Source organism: Amblyomma maculatum, chromosome 2 (assembly GCF_055883805.1).
Source record: "Amblyomma maculatum isolate TAMU_Amacu chromosome 2, ASM5588380v1, whole genome shotgun sequence".
In the NCBI taxonomy this organism is placed as follows: domain Eukaryota; kingdom Metazoa; phylum Arthropoda; class Arachnida; order Ixodida; family Ixodidae; genus Amblyomma; species Amblyomma maculatum.
The window spans coordinates 132,672,703-132,691,887 of NC_139345.1; the positions used below are offsets into that span (position 1 = coordinate 132,672,703).

At 45.3% G+C, this 19,185-nt stretch overlaps 1 protein-coding gene across 2 annotated transcripts in view; it reads right to left on the reverse strand.

Annotated features, from left to right (window-relative positions):
• Positions 1-16,673, reverse strand: part of LOC146199918 (uncharacterized) — a 42,150-nt gene extending 25,477 nt beyond the window's left edge. The window contains exons 1-5 of one of the 2 annotated variants that reach the window (XM_084595296.1): positions 16,443-16,673; positions 10,272-10,305; positions 8,474-8,714; positions 6,051-6,299; positions 3,400-3,629 (exon numbers count right to left, since the gene is read on the reverse strand). In XM_084595296.1, the coding sequence (XP_084451422.1) occupies positions 3,400-3,629; positions 6,051-6,299; positions 8,474-8,714; positions 10,272-10,302 (751 nt within the window). In that variant the 5' untranslated portion in view covers positions 10,303-10,305; positions 16,443-16,673. Of the gene's footprint in view, positions 1-3,399; positions 3,630-6,050; positions 6,300-8,473; positions 8,715-10,271; positions 10,306-16,309; positions 16,409-16,442 lie in introns of those variants that run through there. The other variant, XM_084595297.1, reaches the window with a different exon arrangement.
• Between the last annotated feature and the right edge of the window lie 2,512 nt (positions 16,674-19,185).

The following is a 19,185-nucleotide window of genomic DNA, read 5'->3' on the forward strand; positions in this document are numbered from 1 at the left end:
GTAAAACAAACATAATTTAAAGGGATCGACCCTAGTGACTATATCAATGTTGACAAGTACTGATATGGGTTCTGCGTTAAAATGCTTGGGATACCACTTTCGCCAAAAACGGAGCACTTATATGCTAGAAAAGGCAGAAAATGGAGGTATAAATCACTGAAGGATTTGGCAAGTAACGTCCTTGCGTCGACACCGAATTTCGGGCACACATTCCAGAAGCGACGGTAAGAGGCCAGTGGTTTCAATCGACAAGTTTTTGAGTAGTGTACACTTTGCTTTCGGACGGACGACAGAATAGCAAGGAAGAGGCAGGGAACCAATTTTCATAGCGAGCTAAAATTCTTGGAGCTGTAGTCAATGTTCCTTTTCAGGCTATGGCCAACACTGGTGAGCGTTTTATGCAGGTAACAGTCGGCAGACGCCGACATGTCTCTGCCTTTGTAAGAGTAGCTGCACCAATTTTTATGTATTGTTTCTTTGAAATGATGTGCAGCGCGTTAAAAAATGTGAGCATCGAAGTGGATTCCGCGAAAAAGCGACAAACCACTTTCGAAAGATTGTGTTTTCTCTTGTGCTGTTTCCCGGTTTTGGTTCCCGCCACCGATGATGACGATGATGACAAATTTATTCTTTCACCAGATAAGGAGGCCTCGTAGTCATGTGAGGCGCAGATCACTGCAGCATGATCGGTCTTTTGTTTCTTTTGATTTCAACAACCATAAAGAAAGTCTGTCAAGGTAGTGAAACCGCAAAAATGTGGTATGCATTTATTTTATTACAGTTTTTTTTTGTGACGCATGTGACCGGTACTCGACTGTGGCATCATAGTCGTAATTCAGCAGTTGAAACAGAAACTTTACAAGGACAACTAAGTTGTAATTCGTATAGCGGGCGTAGGTAAATTCAACGTCATGCTTCATGTACGCTATTGTCTCACGCACTAATATAAAGAACAAGCCCTGAAGTTGTGGTATAGTGGTTACGGCGCTCGACTACTGTTCCCAATGGTGCGGGATCAAATCCCGGCCGCGGCTGCTGGTTTTCGATGGAGGCGAAAAGCAAGGAGCCCGTGTGATGTGCGATGTCAGTGCATGTTCAAGAATCCCAGGTGGTCGAAATTTCCGGAGCCCTCCTTCACAGCGTCTTTCACAGCCTGAGTTTCTTTGGGACATTAAACCCCTTAATACTGAAGCTAACCAATCAAAGAACAAGTGCACATTACAAGTTTTAACTCTTCTTAAAAAACCAGCTGAGTGAAAAGGTGCATCAATGTAGGTGTTTTACTAAAAACTCCCAGAATAGAAAAGCGTCCACCTGAAAGCGGTATTGCTTGAGCGACGTAAGACGCGTTTCGGAGAACCAAATTCCGATTTTCGGAGCGCTTTCCCCAAAGGTGCTTTACGTGTGACCTGGACGAGAATTATCCACCAGCCGCTCACAAAATGGCAGCTACTTTTATTAAAACTTCCTGCTGGGCGAGTTGGTAGTTCATCTTGATGTAGGATTTTTTAGCGCGAACAAAGACAAGGACAAGAAAGGCGAGACGTACACACACAAGCGCTAACTATCAACTGAGTTTATTCGTGGAAGGCAGCATCATATATTGGCCGAAGGGTGGGAGATAATGAATCGAAAGCTAATAACAATGAAAAAGAAATAAATAAAAAATCACAAGGTAAAAGCCAGGAAAACAAGACGCATGCACGGGTGGGCGTGTTTCACGCTTGAAAAGACACTTTTGCCAGAGTCAACAGGTAGTGGCGTTGATAAAGTCCATCTCAGCCGCGAACAGAGATAACGAGGGTTCACTGATGCATTCGTTACCAAATTTCTTAATGTGATAGGCTTCTAGGCTAATCCGTGCCGTCCTGTCTTTACTTTTGCCAAGAACCTTCGTCTCCTCAAACCGGACCACACATGCAGGACATTTACTGACGTGAGCAACAAGATGCTTATAACTGTCATTATTGTTTAGGACCAGTAAATAAACTCAAATAAATGGTACTTTTCTACAAACACTAAAGCAAGTTGTTTTTCAAAGCGACAAAAAACTACGCCAGACAATCATAAGCAAACTGCACTGCAGCGGCTAGGGCTGGCTGCCTTATTTTGAAAGCTCGGTTACGTTTAGCCGGCACACGTGGTAAAATGAATACATTAGGTTTTCTACTTTCTGATCGGTTTAAAAAGCCGTTTTAGGGTGAACTTATAGTAGGATTTTGGCCAGCACGGAAGTTTATTTCGTGCATTCCAAACAGGTTGTAAGGGTCGTGGTCAATTCATGTTTTAGGAAAACCCTCAACAAAATCCTGTGAGCACCTACTCGATTACAGTTTCGCCAAACAGTCACCCCAAATCACGGTCACAAGCTATTCGATACATATGCAAGTATCTGTTGTTGAGTGCTTGCTGATATAGGAACAGAGAAGCAATATACTGGCCCACTGATACTTCCAGCTAGCAGAAAGTTATACTTTCCTGCATATATATCTTGTCCAATAACCTAATAAAATACGGTGGTTTAGCTCCGGTTAAACCTTGTGGGTCGCGATAGCTTGTACGCGCGGTTACGCCTAGTTAAGCTGTTTACTGTCGCAGCTTGTTTATCTTCTGTTTGTAGTCCATTTAGCTAAGACGTATACAGCGATTACCCCACATCTGGACTTCTCGGTCTCATTGTCGACTCGTCTTATACCAAGCCCCAAGCTTCGGGATCTGTCGACGTGGCTTTCCGTAGTCGCCGTTGATGTCGGTCCCAGTATACGCGTGGACTTCCCCTGCTTCATCCATCGTTATCTGAACAACGAACGCTTAACATTTTCTTTTTATAAGTGCCCGAGTAATTACGTCGTCTGAGCTACTGTGCATGCGCGACGTGCATAGCGAGCCTGCGGAGTCGGCGGCGTCACAACTCTGACGTCATGCACGTCGCATCTGTAACTACTGCTCATGCGCAACGCGCGCACCTAGACTGTGGAATCGGCGGCGGCCGAGCGGCGCACTGCCCGGCACAGCGAGACTGCGGAGATGGCGGCGGCAGAGACAGGGGTGCAATTCTGACGTCATGCGTTGCACACCTTTTGCTCGGCGCATGCGCAGTAGCGGCTCAGGCTCCGCACTACGACCTTGGTTTTACATGGCGTAGTGAAGCTTTCGCTTCAAAAGATAGCGAAACGCTCTGATGTACGAGTAGTCCCGCTCCACATAAGCTGTCATTGCTTAGCCGGATTAGTAATCTTGTGACGGGACGAATTCTAAGCTGAAAGACAAAGCACGTAAACAGATTTGAAAAGTGCCGTAAGTGTATATACAGGTATACTTGAAGCTGACTGCTGCGAACTTTCAAGCGAAACCGCAGCACAGGAATCGCCACATAGGGTTGGAAAAACAGTAGCTTACATCCCAAGGTCGCTGCATAGATTGGAGTAAGGCTTCCTTCGCTGGCTACTTCGTTGACTTCGTTGTTGAGTGTCTTGACCACTTCTTTGATGGACTTCGGCTGCAGGTCCTTGTGCGCGGCTGCGATGCCCAGCAGGGTCTTTCCCAGAGCTACGACGGAACCATCCATCCTGCCCGTCACGCTTAGCACGCCTTCCTCACGCGGCCGCTTCTTGATGTCGTCCTCCTCACTGTGCATGAAACAAGGGACGACAGTGTCACCACATAAGTAAACACCATGATACCCAGCTCAACTACACTACTTTCGCAGGTCGCGAAAGTGATGTGGGTATGTCGGCCCCTTTCGCTTCATGCCAGCAATGTTTTGACAGGCTCAAACTCCGCTGATGTGTGCCCCTAGACGCATCCACGGGATCTGTGGGGCTGGCCTCCTAATGAGATTCCACATCTGCCTAGAAGGCGAAAACCGCCCGGTGTCGTGACTCTATGAAGCCTCCACCCTCCAGCCATGGCACTCATGGCAGGTGGACTGAGAAACGTGATCCTGGCGCTGCATAGTCACTCACAAACACAAACAAGAGATTACAGCAAGACATTCATATTGGTGAAGCGCACATTACCAACTGGCTATTATCTGTGGAATGAAGAAACACAACAACAACAACAACAACAACAACAACAACAACAACAACAACAACAACAACAACAACAACAACAACAACAACAACAACAACAACAACAACAACAACAACAACAACAACAACAACGACAACGACAACAACAACAACAACAACAACAACAACAACAACAACAACAACAACAACAACAACAACAACAACAACAACAACAACAACAACAACAACAAAAGCAACAACAACAACAACAAAAACAAAAACACAACAAGAACAACAATAACAGCAGAGAAATATCTCCCTCTTCGGCCTTGCTAGAGGAGGGAGAGGCTGGGCTAAGAACGACGCAGCAAAAATGAATAAAATAAGCTATTACAAATAGTATGAAAATTCGAACACTGTGGCGAGTATTAGAAAAACGCTACTAATATTCCTCAATAAATATTTTGCTGCTACTCCTCCTCCTTGTATCTAAATATTTTTGGCTTTGCGGAAGAGTTCGCATTTGCAGGTTATTCTTGTTGTTTGTTTGGTACGGGACGACCGCGCGGGAATCAAGTTTGAGTCAACTGGGCCCATCCAATGCCGTCCTATTTAATCACTTATATCCTCTTCGCCACAATATTGCTCGGGGTCCACATATGTCGTTCCTTTTCTTTTCTAAAGCTTTTCCTAATTCCGCCTTTCACCTTCTGCAATAGCATGTTGGGGCTTAGAGGCTCATTTATTAAGGCAACAAATTGGCCTTTCATTCACTTTTGCGATGCTGCACCGCGTTGACAAGGACGGCAGGAAAAAGAGAAACAACACACACAGTAATAAAAACCTGGCACTTTTCTCAGTTACCGTAGAATGCAAAATATTCAGGAATTGACGGTTTCAAAAAGAAAAAAAAAATGAAAGTCACCACTCTTTATTTTTAACGGCGTTTTTTGAGAAGGTTGACGGCGGTCATGAGGAAACATCAACGGAAGATTTAAGTTGGTCATATTATCATTTCGAATGACGCCACCAACGCAGGCAATCGCGTTTTCCAGAATGGCTTCTTTTTTTCTAACATGTTTTCTTTTTTGCTAAAACAAGTCTAAGTTCTCATGGTTGAGAGCAAACTGCCATCCTCCAATTACAGTAGCTCAGGTTTATGACATCAACGTGCTGTGAAAACAGACAGAAAACCATTCGTGTTATCTTATTCTATGCATTGTAGGTACACACCATGAACTTTTATTTACCTTGGAACACTATGAACCTCTATGAATTAGGTACTTTCTATTTTGGTGGGTGCGCGAGATGCCAGCCTAATTTTGTGTCGCTATTACTGGCCATTTGAATAAACCACGCTGGCGCTAATGGACACATCGATTTTGTATATTAATTGCTTGCAAGGAGATTTCGAAATGTTTCCTCTGCCTGGGGCATGTACACAGTGTCTCCCGTGTATAGTGTCCCGGGAAAGTGTCTATTATAGGGCCGTCGCCGTGATCACCAAGGGGCAGGGATCCGAGTAATACACGTGAAGCAGAGAGATTCCATCTGGCAAGTCCTTTGAATTTGCGGGCATCTCTATTGGATAGAAGTGCCTCCCGCAGAGTACATGGTTTCCAATAGAAGAAAAATGCTTGAAGATGACGCGGCTTTGGCCAGAATAATATGCATACTTCTGATCCACTATACTCCTTAGCTCAAGCCACGATGCGCCCTCGATAAACGCTGGGCTTGTAATGGGGTATACAATGATAGTAAAGAAGAGATAATGTTGCGTTGTGTAAGTCAGGCACAACTGGCAGAAAAAAAAAGAAATGTAAACGAACTGAAACTGCACTCTCTGCTGTTCTATAGCCTCCGAAATTTCAGTCTTGTAAGTACTGGTGAATGGCTGTTAGATATCATCCGACGTAATCGGCCTGACTGAGACCCGCGGCGATGACAGGCATCATCATCGAGGTCTATGTCGTAAAATCGGTAGCTTTCCTGTCTAACTGCTCGCCATCCGCCAAATTTGGTGAATAATTTACTCACACAGCTGAGTACGTCTCGAAGCGGTCGGGCCGCTCGATGGTCTTGTTGACGTTATGCGCCAGGCTGAACATGAGGAAGCAGAGGTCATCATCCTTTCGCGGCTGGTCATCCAGCAAGTCTGCGGGATTGTAAACGGGTCGGCCGAGGTTGGCCGTCACGGCATCCATCACATGGTGGACGATGTTGCGCAAGCTGGCGGCGTTGTCTAAGATGCCCAAGTTTTTCCAGTCGTAGTCATTGTGGTAGAAACTGCGTCAAGCAACCAGACATTAGGCAGGTTTAGAGTAGCGTTGATAGAAATGCATAAGTGGATGCTATAGCCGCACATTTCGCCCTTTAAGTGCATGGCATTGTGCACATATGTAGTGGTGACCTGCTATTTCCCTATATCCACCTAACCGATAGGATTACTCTACCCTAAAACTTTATACGACGTGACAGGATGCCCTGAGGTTTTCATAGAACTACACTCACTTCCCTCATGCTGTGTGTCCTGCGTGCAGAATTTTATTATTTTTAAGCGACGCGTACTGAAAGCCAGGTCTGAAAAGAAACAACGAGGAATCACTTGTCCCCAGGGTCATCATTGCATCGACTCCTTAATTTGGACAACACTGCCTTATTTTCACGAAGAAAAGAACGCCTCCGGTGCCACACACGAGCTCTTATCCCTCCGTATGCCTTAACCCTCCCTCACGGTCTCAACCGTGCAGAGGAGGTTGGGCTTCGGAGAATCCGGGTTGGGGCTACCTTCACTTCTGCCACCACTCGATCGTGGCCTCATTTTCGGCATTTAGATCCCCACCCAAGGTGTCCGATATGAAAATGTGAAAGCACCGAAGCCGACTTCACCACTTGCTGCGGGACTGCCCAGCACTGAGACCGACAAGAATCAGACACTTTACGGTAGCGAGTCTTTTAACTAAACGTCTAGCTGCATATATTGCCCTGTCGCAGAGACCACATCATCGTTGTCTCCTGGACTTCATAAAGTAGCAAACCTTTTTTCATTATTTGATTATTACATAACGATTTCATCAGTACAATTCTTCATTGCATAACCCTCTGATGCTCTGATGACCCGGGGAAATAAATATTGTTTATAAAAACATCTTGACACAATGTTTGTTCCGAGAAAACATTGACTCTATGGCTTCTGTTGGTCATTTTGATGTTAGCCCGGCATCGAAAGCCCCATTTAGAAAAAAAAATGATGAAATTACATTCCAACAAATTTACAGCCGCTATATTTCAAATCAAGGCTCTACATGAAAAAAGAAAAAGACGCATGACGTGCGCTATGAAGTGCACGGGGTCGTACCCTAGCCTCTGAGATTCGAGATATTATTTTTCAGGGGACACTTAAGCTCCGGTTAAGGGCATGACGTGTAGCATTAGTATGTTATCCAGTGGCTCCTTTTTCTCAATCAGTCGTTCACGTATACTCCCCCTCACCGAAGTGTGCTTGTCTGGCTACAGTCGTGGGTTACCGCAGTTATGTGAAAGATGACAGGACACAGATATAAATCCACTCTAGCCAAGCCATAAGGAATTACAATCGCGTAGACTAGAAGTAGTGTGTCTGGGTGGCATAACTACTGAGCTACCGCAGAGAGGCCCAACATTTTATTTTCAGCTCATTCGTTTAATTTATAGACTTAAAAGTCCTAATGACGAGTGATTCATGTGGCGACCTTGAAGTCAGTAGTTCCATGTTCCAGTCACTTTCCATTTCACAACACTGTGCGACGCCATGACCCTTTCGACTAATCTGGATTTTCTCGACACGGGTTCTTCCGCTCAATGAGACACTTAACGCTATTGCGTACAAAAAGTTCACGTGAGAAGCCGGTTGTCGAAGGTGACAAGCATATATCTCTTTTAGAGGGTAGCTCTACCTAAAGCAATAGCCGAGTTTCATATCTCCGCTGCTATTCGACCTTCAGCCAACCTCAAGGTCAAACCTCCAAATTAACAGTAACATCAGTGTTGACCCATGATATTTATGGCTTTTTTTGGCTTGTATAACGCCCGTCTTTAGTCCAGGTAATGTGCTGCGTAATCTATCGGTACGCTACAATTTTGTTCCGCGGTCTGGAGGCAGCCAACCTGGCTCTTAATAGCATGGTCCGGCCACTGGAAGCGTTCGAACTGCGTGTGTATCCATCCAGTGTTATTAATTCTCGTAACAGGCTGCGCACAGCCTTGAAACAGTCCCTCTCCTCGCAATTAAAATTGCCAGAAAATTTGGAGCATAGTATGTATATGGCAGCTATAATGGAAATGATCATTATGTACATCCCTGCCTTGTACAGACAATGGTAACATTTAAAGCTTCACACTTCCCTGCAGAACAACTCCACCAGCTGTAGCGAGCAACACTGGCCTCTTATAGCGAAGTGCGAATGCTCGGATTTACTTACGTCCTCAGCACGTAGACGGCCATGTCGATGGCGTTGAGCGGGCCGGCGCTGCTGCGTTCGGCCAGCTTCTGCTCGAGCAGCTGGAGTTTGTCAAGGAAACTGGACATAGTGAATCCAGCGGGCAGCACCTGACCCATCTTCAGATGCCGGTTATCTTTGACTGGCGGAAAACAGCGTGGCTTGAAGACCTCGCTGAAGGCGGTTCCGCCCATGAGGCACCAGCCGACGTGAAGTAGGCATGCTGCATATCAAAGTGCACCATGCAAGCGTGGTAAGTCATTTCGCACATGCACATTTATACCATACAATGGAGGCCCCTGAAGGCTTCACCGGTTTCAAATCACGATTTCGTTACGATGCATCAATTGAATGCGCTTGCCGCACTTAGGAAATTATCAGAAGGCTACAAAATTTGCATGCCTGCCTGAATATTTTATGACAATGGCAGCGGTGAGCACTGAACTTATTTTTGTGGTCTTTCAGAGCAGTAAACGTTTAACTGTTCGACTGTTTGGTAGCCCATGCAGTTAGACGTTCCCAAAAGTCAAGCTGCAGAAGCAGATGTGAATAATACTGACATAAATACCTAAGAAAGTACAACCTTGAAAAGCCATTGCCGCTGCTCAGCGGCAGAGTACTGGGCAGAATTTCGGAAGTTGTAGGTTCGAACCCACCGGCGGCGTATGGTTACGGTTTTGCTACGTTCTAGCCAATTACATCCACAGTTAATGATTACATCACACTCATTAATATAGACAAAAGCCCTATGCCTTCTTTTATGTCAGTGGCTGCTGTTTCCTTTCTTACGTCGGTCTTGCAACTTGGTGGTACTGCTTCCAAAATGAGGAAAGCGGTAAAAATCTACAGCTATACTTTTTATAATTCTTACTTCTTTGTTTTTGTTTTTAAAAATTTAATTCTGTAAGAACGGTAACATTCGCCTCAGCGATAATGACAGTGGTGATATTGTACATGAAGGTAGTGAAACTCATGTAATCTGGTTGCTTGCGAAAAAGAACGTAGATTTTCTTTATCAACGCTGGAAAAGTCTGCGATAAAGACATTAGGAAAACAAATATACGAAAAGCAAAAAAGGTAAAAAGCGACATGATAAATGATTCCCGCTAGTGCAACAAGTTTGAAGAGAATGGCACAAGGCGAGGTGCGTTTTCTTCAAATATGCTAAACTTTCCTCCCTGGACAGGTTTCCGTCGTATCACAACGATACTGGTGCAACGTTAAGAAGGCACTAGTAGGAGCGTTGGTTAGCTTTAATTCTAAGCTTTTCTTGTAACTGAGCCCCCAAAATCATGATTTAGGTTTGTTACGTGTCGAAAGTCACCTGAACTAAGGATTCAACTGATTGCAGAAGAGGTTTGATAAAAGGGATCTTGAACTCCACCAAGTGTTTTTGCTTTTATTTTCAAACTGTGGCCTAAGCACTACTAAAAATACTGGAGGCAGCTTTCCAACTACAATTTGAGATTTTAGCCTAGTGAGATTAGTGTAGGCTGGCTATTCCCCATCACAAGAAAGGGGTTTTGAGTGCTTCACGTCATGAAAGACGGTTTTCTAGTGGACACATATAAGAAAAGCTCAGAGAATCATGGTAAATATGTCGTGCCAGCTGCCTTTAGAGATGGCATGATTGTATTCTCTTCATCCGAACCTCTCCCCCGAGATGTTGAAAACGTCTCCGTTTTACCATACAAGTTTAAGGAAATTTTGTGGCTAAGCCATTGTCTGTGACTGTACACGTTCTGACGATTTGAGGTGTAAATGTGGATGGCACACTTACCTATCACGAGTAAGGTGGAAAGCAGTCTCATTTTCTGAAAGAGAAAACTTGACATTAGTTGCACTTGAACCAAATTAGGACGACATTTTTTTCGCTGGTTTATACAAAAGTAATTGGAACAACGTAAGGGGCAGAGGGTTAAAGTTTACATGTTATACGATAAAACAAAAAACAAAAACAAACGAACGACGTCAGCCCCGCCGGGGTGGTGCAGTGGTAAGACGCCCGACTACTGTGCCGGAGTTCCCGGGATCGAATCCCGGCCTCGGCGGCTGCGTTTCGATGGAGGCGAAACGAAGTGGCGTCGTGTGCTGTGCGATGTCAGCGCACGTTAAAGATCCCCAGGTGGTCGAAATTACTCCGTAGCCCTCCACTACGGCTCCTCTTTCTCTCTTTCCACTTTCATTCCCACCTTCCTCCCTTCCCTTACGGCGCGGTTCGGGTGTCCACAGAGCAAGTGTGACAGTTACTGCGCCTTTCCCTTCCTGTGAACCAATTTAATTTAATTTAACGAACGACGTCAGGTAGATATACAGCGATCTAGCCTCCTTAGTTTTTGTTTACCATTTTGACTGGTTCGACAAGTGATCCACGGCGTGTGTATTGTTATACTGCGACACGAAAACGTTTCCAGGATGTTAACCGGTTGCTCTTTTGACGATGCTTGACACCGTCGGTAGGGGAATTCGCGTATTTGTGTTGGATAACTCTGTAAGGTGCGGGCTCCTTCTTCCCCCCCCCCCCCCCCCCGCCCCCTCTCCTCCTTTTTTTTGGCGTTACCTTTTCAGAAGACACTCAACACGGGCATTCATCTTTAGTCTTGATGTAGATGCTAATGTTGTTGTATACATACTATAGTGAAGTGTTTTATTCGCTTTTTGATGTTATTTGTATTGGCTGGAGAGACGACTAGACCATTTTGTATCAGTCAGTCATGATCTTGAGCGGGAATTTGTACCGTGCTGACATTATTGCCGGTACTCGGATGCCTTCCCTCATGCACATTCGCTCTGTGTGTCAGGACACATCGATATCACGATCGTAGCGGTTTTTTCAAGACCGCCCGTTTAAGATTCATCTCCATCGCTCGGCTTACAACCCTCGCCTCCCCCCCCCCCCTTCTCCCCTTCACCTCATATCAGTAATCTGCCCCCTCCGTCTAATAGCACATCTGCTTGGAAAACAACTAGCAGCCTGCACACACTTTTTTTTTTCCAAAGAATATCATTCTAGTTTTAGTCATTTATGTATACTGCTGTTTTGATACAAAATAATAAGACGTGGGAACACGGCTCCTAAAATTTTCTTTTTCTGTCCTAGCGCGATCTGACCAAATCTCCTGCTTTGCTGCCTCGAAATTTAGAAACGTCTTCCGCGCCAACGAATTGTGCGTGTCAGTGTCGACGCAACGTCGCGAGTATTTTTACGCGCCATGGACGTTAATTCGACATCGCGGTGCAGGTAGTAGCTTAGTGGACGCCGACCGCGTAAAGAGGCTCTAAGTACATGCGACTGTCGACGGCATCCTCGACAAGACAAGCTTGTGGGAATAAACGTCGAGCGACAACTTATCGTGCATGCGGTTCACATCCAGCTATTGTAGAGTTAAGGACCCGTACTGCGATTCGAATATTACTGTGAAGCGGCGGCAATTCCTGGTATTGATGAGTCAAATCGCTCTATGGTCGTATGTGCGCAAAATCCTCATCTTTTTGTGAAACGACCGCGGAGTAAGTCAGACGCTATCCGGCACTCGACAAGTTGGCTCGGGCCCTCAAGCGCCTGCTATCGGTATACGGCTAAGAACAGAATAGCAGAGCAAACTTCGCTATCTCTGCGCCTTCGAAGCAGTCTTGTTTGCACCGACAAATTCTTCGTAGTGGCACGTCACGGCCTGGCTTTTCTGTTCCCTCTGCTCTTTTTAGAACCGCGACCTCACTCACTGGCATATGCCCCGTCGGTTAAACAATGCAACTCACGACGGCCACCGTAGTATAGCGTGAGGTGTAATCACCATGTCTTCGAGCGGAGATACAAATATTGTGGGAGTGCAAGAATGTTGTTTTCGTTATGATTTTGGTTTGGTTGGTTTTGTGGCGTTTAGCGTCCCAAAGCGATTCAGGCTCCTAAACTTTATTACTGCCATGAACTTAGTACCGGAGTAGGGAAGAAAAGTGAAGATGACGTTATTTCAATGTGTAAGTCTTGTACTCCCGTGTCGGAAAATATTGCCCGTACACGCTGGCAGCGTCCACAGCTCAAAGCCTCGCTGCCTCGAATAATTGCGAGCACGTATCTGGCAGGTGGTATTCGGCAGGTGGCATGGCCGGGCAATTTTTGGTCGCAGGTGCACCATAGCCTCGGCGCTCAATTGCTTCCGTAAGTAACGCGCACGATATAGGCCTATACACCGTATTAATCGCATTGTCTGTTAATATGCTTTGTATGCTGATGACATATACATATATACTACGGGGATGCTTGACAGCGGAAATATGCTTAGCAAAATCCGGGCTATGTACCCACCAGGCAGCACATACCCTCATACGTCATACAATGCCATCATACCGTCATCATGGCTGGCATTTTCGATGCAGAATCAATATTGGGCCCAAGAATTTTGCCGTCTTGGAGGTAGCTTTGTACATAACGAATTCACAGTTGTCTATTAAGGCGAAAACCTTTAATGCCTGATACAGTCGTTAGCAAATGTGTCCGCTTTTCGGGTGCATGCCTTATATGGGCATATGCCAATCACCATTAAATCGATACTTAATCAATAGCAATCGGATGATATCGAAACATGATTTAATACATTTGCAAGACAATTTCATGATAATTTACTGCTAATAATAAAATAGTTAGGCAGATGCCCTTAGGAATTCATGCATTTGAAGGTCATCGTAACTATCACTAACCATCACTTACTAGTAAAGGGGTGTTTAACTAACCCTAACCAGACATTAACTAGTATTCAGAAAGTGCGTCATGGTTAACTATCACTAACCAATAGCAATGATTAGACGTCCATAGTCGTCAGATGGTGACGTCATCGGCCATGACGTCATGACCGGATGTGATATAATCATGATGTCACATCCGGTCATGTATAATACCGGAAAGTGATAATGACGTCACATTCGGCCATGGCGTCATAACTGGTAATGACGTCACCAGGAGATTAACGCATATATGAAGCTGACCCCGCCAGGCGGTCGTGGCACCTTTCATTTTTCTCTTCCTCGCAGTACAGCAGGCATCAGCGACGTTTAAAATTGGTTGACAGCAAAGAAAAGGCGCACTATCTGTCAATTCTAAATCACAAACGGTCTCGCAGTCAATGCCTAAGCAGCGCTGTGGGGAAGGGTTCCGCCTTGAATCACTTTAGTGAGCCAAAGTGTCCTCTGAAGTTTTGAGTGCACTACTCCTAGGAATGATGTCCTTGTTTCAAGGAAATACTAGCATCCTTGAAATAGCATGAAAATGTTCTTTTTTGAGCCCTCCCCACAACGAAAGCAGTAAATAACATATCTGGAAACGATGACCTTGTTAGCACGCGTTTCGTTATCTTCAAGCATATAAAATGCGCAACTAGAAATAATATAAAAGTTTTCCTCATCGTCTACATCGAAGCAGAAAACGTTTGCACTAACCCTCGGTGGTTTATTTCACAAATTATAGCTTTTTCATGATACAGTTTAAATATTGTGACACCTTCTTTGAAATATAGATAGATGTGTTTATTGAATGAAAAGGTAGAGAGGTCGGACGTAAAGTTCAGCATCCAACCTGCTACTCTGCACCAGCAAGGGGAAAAGGAGAAAAAAGGAAATTTCGTAAATGTCTCCAAAAAATTAACCGCTGCGCTCTTCCTTATGAAAACTGAAGATTACGTTTTATTTAGGCATTCATATAAAACAGATGGAAAAATAGAGCAGCGCCTGAAAAGGTTGCATAATAGAGGCTGAGATGCACGTCAAGTTATGAGATGTCTTAAGTCTAGAATGTCATCAGGCCGACAATGGCCGCAAAAAAAAAAAAAAAAGTGTACGATTGGATGCGATTCCACCTCGTGACCGAGTTCGCTTTGAAATGGAGCCATCGGAGTGTCGTTTACACAGTACAGAATTTGTCCACTGGTTGAAGCTACCTCGCGTCGCCCCTAACTGTTCTTGTTTTGTCCGAATAGTCACTTGAAGTGGTGGGCGGCACAGTAGAATTTTAGATAAGGCTATGTGAAAAAAAAATTGATAGCTTCAAACACAATGTATGCCCCTATATCGGTCACCTTAGAGCCGTCTGCACTTGACAGCCACACATGTAAGTGGTTAGCACAAGGGTCGTTGTTCATCTAGCGTTGGTGCAAGGAACAGATAAATACACATACTGTTCAGCCGTCACAAAGATACAACCGCTGTGCTTCCCATTCGGCTATATTGCATTCAGTTCATAAAAACAAAAATCACGCGAAAACGATTGAGAACTGTCATATTTCCTGTTGAGACATTTTTCTTTGGTGATCTTTGTTGATTTATGCCGAAAGCTTTGTTGAAAATAAACACGCTCCTATAAGCCTTGCAGCTGTGCTCGTTAATATAATGCATGTTTAAAAGTATTCATACTAAAACCGTGCATCGAAAGTATGAACGAATTTTAAATAAGAAAAGCCCATACTATCTGGAAGTTCCTGGCCGAGGCAAAAGCCACACTTCGATTCGTTGCTTTTTGCTTTTGGTTCTATTTCCTTCTTTGCGTTCATCATTCAATAAATATATTGAAGGCTATCCATACGTGAAGATTCAGAGGCGCGTGAGCATCGAACACAGGTTCTATTCTAGGAGTCTACCAGAAACAGTCTATCAGCGCCTATGGACGGTACAAAAAGACAGCAATGCACAGCCGAGAGCTGCCGCAAATATGGAACAGTGACTTTTGCAGCGCACTGTAAGTTATCCTTCTCATCACCGCGTTTGCCCGTTTCAGGTCATGAGCTCAAGGGGAACATTTTAAGACTGCGTTTCTCGCACCCGAAGGCCCACGCTGTTATCGCAGTGAGTTAAAAAAGAAATTGCAAATTTGTCCCGCTTCTCTACCTATGATAGAAACGCGCTTAAATTGTACAGCAAACAATGGGCGTCTTCCGGCTGATAACTCTACAAAAGGCAGACGGAACCTAGCTGCAGAATTTATAGACGGAGGAGAATTACTAGGTGACGATTTCTCACGCCAAAAAAAAATGATGGACCTTGTCAGGGAAGATAAATTTTGTATCCTTGAGTTGCGAAGCAGTAAACAATCAACATTGGAGAACGCTATCGAAATGGTGTCACGTTCCGCTTTGTTATTCGTTCATTTTGTGGCAGAACATTCTGGAACCACCCGGAAACTCGACAACCGGCCGCAGAAACAATATAGCACCTGGTTAGCGAAGGAATGTTTTAGTTTACAAACTGCACACATATGCCTGCCTTGTATATGTCTCATTGAAGCGGATAATAGCTGAGATGCCACTAGATGCCGGAAAAACTGGCATCGGGATGCTTGAACTGTACGCGGCTAAAGCTTTCACTTTGAGAAACATCGCCGACTTAGTTCTTCACTGACATCTGCGAATTCATATCAAAATAATTTAGCGATGCATACTCCTGCAGATAAGCTCCAAATGCCGTTTACTTCAGTCAAGGATAGAAGGGAACCGTGTTCAGTCAGTGAGCCATCGTGAAAGTAAAGCCCATTTGGCTTCTTTTGAATACTTTTAGACTGTAATGCTTGTTTGTTTTTTTTTGCGAGAACTGTTTTTAGCCGGTGTTTGGTTTTAGCAGAGTATTGGCACTTTAAGACACGCCTAACTATTTGGTGGCAAGCCGCGAGAGTGGGCGAGTCGTCGGTTATCGCAGGGAGCCAACTCCCCATTTGAACTGGGAGCCTGCTCTTAAAAGACAGAAAAATGTAAATGATTCATTTTAACAAATGGCACAGGAGAGATAATTCGTTATGCGGCGAGAAAATGTGGTCGAAGGATATGCACTAGTACGAACCGTTAGCGGATGACCGTTACAGCCAACTGTCGGAAAAGCCCACGCCCATTTGAAACGAGGAGGCAACGGCGCCTCCTATGGCGCAGCCGCTCGCAGGGATATCACTGGCATGTCCAACGTCCTTTTTTCTCACCTGGCTCCAACCGCGGCGTGTTCAGTTGTGGGCTGTAGGCTCGAAGAGTTCTTAGCAGGTTCGGCGTCGTCAGTACGTTCCCTCACGTCCGCGCGTTCTTCCTCTGCGTTGTTGGCCACTCACAACGCGGCGTCTTGGCGTTAGAAAAAGAAAAAAGCGCGGCAAATACGGCACCGGCGAAGAGCACGTTCGCGCGATCTAGTCCCTCGGAACGCAATGGCGGCGGGCGGAGTCCTCGAACTTTAGTCACGGGCGTCGTTGCGGCGAGCGCTTGCTCGTTGCCCAGTCGACGCTATCTGCGGTGAACGGCTGCGATAAGACGCACCGTCTGCTCCTTTTGTGGATACCTCTGGAGTCGTGTACGTATGCTTAGGCTGAGGCAACGCCTTCATGCCCTCTTCTTTATGAGGCGATGTGCAGGAACTAGCCTACCCACCTTTCGATGACTAGGAGAGTCAAGATTATTCGCTAGCGGCGAGTGGTTACAATGACAGGTGTATGAGGTGGGGGGCACGGTGTCCGGGTCTGTACGTGTTCAGGCGATCACAAGAGAGTGAGACATCGGAGTAGGCGACGCAAGGCGCAGGGTGATGTACGACCGGGCACTAAAAAAAGAGTTGCGCGTGCCTGCTCTACCCGTTGCTGACTCTGATATTTACAGGTCGTAAGCGGCGAGGTGGTGGAGGTGCGAGCACAGTCGCGTGTGCTACGTGTTGTTTGTGTTCATAAGCTCGAGATCCGAAGTGCATAGTGAGCGCACCACCATTCCTTTCCGGCGAAGTTACTGACGAAAAAAAATAAGATTATGAAAACCGAGCAGCGGACTGATAACAGCACCTAGCTCGCCATAATTTATAGTCAGACACGCGCCAGAGCACCGCAGCACTTGGCAGCGGAGAATGCAATTCCAGGCGTCCTACTCTAGTGAATGAATGTCTACGAATAACTACATTTTTTTTCTTTTATTGGATAACAATTAACAGAGGTGCCTCACTCCACTTCAATATGCTCTTTTCTCAAGCTCGTACGCCTATGCGGCGTTCCGCGTACTTCTGATAGAGTGCTGCAAAGCGTGCAAGTGTTGGGTTGGAAACTTTTATCAGTTACCATCTTGTGTTCTCTCTTATCTCATGCTGATTCCGAATCTTTGAAATTAGGCTTCGACTCTTTGAATCCTTATGTAAACGCATCTGAGCTGAAGGGAATGGCAGAATCCACCTCAACTCAGACGTCAGTAGGATGACGTCTGTAGAAACCTAAATGATGGGAGGTGACATCATTTATTGTCAAAAGCCTAACTCGCCGTGTGAAGAACTGATGGGCCTACATGGTCACCGTAGGCGTCTCGCTAAACAGATTTCCATATCTTGGGTAGTTCAGCTTTAAGAACATCTAGGAGGCAGCGCATAAAATATTTCGTGGGACACTAACATCCTATTTGCGGGAAGTGCCCTTTTGAGCGCTATACATCCTTGCCGGTCTCACACGTAGAATAATTAAAACACCAGTGTACGCTTTATTGAATTAATGGTGCAGGAGTTTAATTCGTATCTTGTTTAATCGAGCTATTGGTGATTGAACGTTTTGTAATTGTTTTAAAATTTCCTGACGATTATGGCCCAAGCAGGACGCTGTACTTTGTGCATCCTGGTTACGGCCAGTTACCATATAGGGAACCCCAAGGAGACACGTATCCCCGCCGGCATGGCGCAGTTGTTACGGCGCTCGGCTACTGTTCCCAAGGATGCGGGATCGCATCCCGGCCTCGGCGGCAGCTTTTCTATACAGGCGAAAAGCAAGGCGTCCATGTGCTGTGCGATGTCAGTGCATGTTGAAGAACCCCAGGTGGTCAAAATTTACAGAGTCCTCAACTACGGCGTTTCTCATAGCCTGAGTCGCTTTGGGACATTAAACCCCACAAACCAAAGAGACATATAAATAAAGGGTCCATATGCAGTGTCAACAGGAATCCTATATTGCGCACTAACTGATCTAAGTGCTGTAATATAGCCTATAGGTCGCTCTAATTTTGCTGCAACCACCACGCATCTCTTCATTAATGGTTAACCAGTGAAGGAAGCCGTGAGGATCAGGCAAGTCCAGCACGCGGCCTAAGACCGTGTGAGACAACATACCACATTTAAAGTTTGGTCATCTATTTTTACGATAGGATTATCATATGTGTTGACTAGGTTTGCTTTTAAGAACCACAGGACACTTTCTGTCTCTCTAACAAGGATTCCACCTGTGATAAGAAAAGTGACAGATTCATGTTTAAGCACTATTATCTGCCCCCGAAAACTATTTCTATCTATATTGTGTAGCCTTGGGGATATCGACAACTAAAAACTCCTCTTTCGATTTCTCTCCCAACTTATGCACAGAAAGCAACCCGAAAGTAATGGCGGTTGCGGTGGTTTGTGACGGCTCGTGCGCCTGCACTGAGCAAAAGCGCCACGGTATGTTTCTCAGACAGGAAGTTGCTTGCGACTCAGTTTGCATGAAGCATAAGTGACTAACCATTTGGTGCACAACGACAGGCTAACCCTAATGATTACACTCGCGACACGGTTCTCAAACAGGTCGGGGCGAGGGAGACGAGAAATTGCCGGGCGCAGCGTCAGAGAAAAGAGAAGCCAAGTGAATAAACAAACAAAATCAAATCAAAATTTTATTTGTTCTCTCAAGGAGAAAAAGGGAGGGGGGGGGGGCGGGAGAAGGAGAGAAAACATTTACTTACACT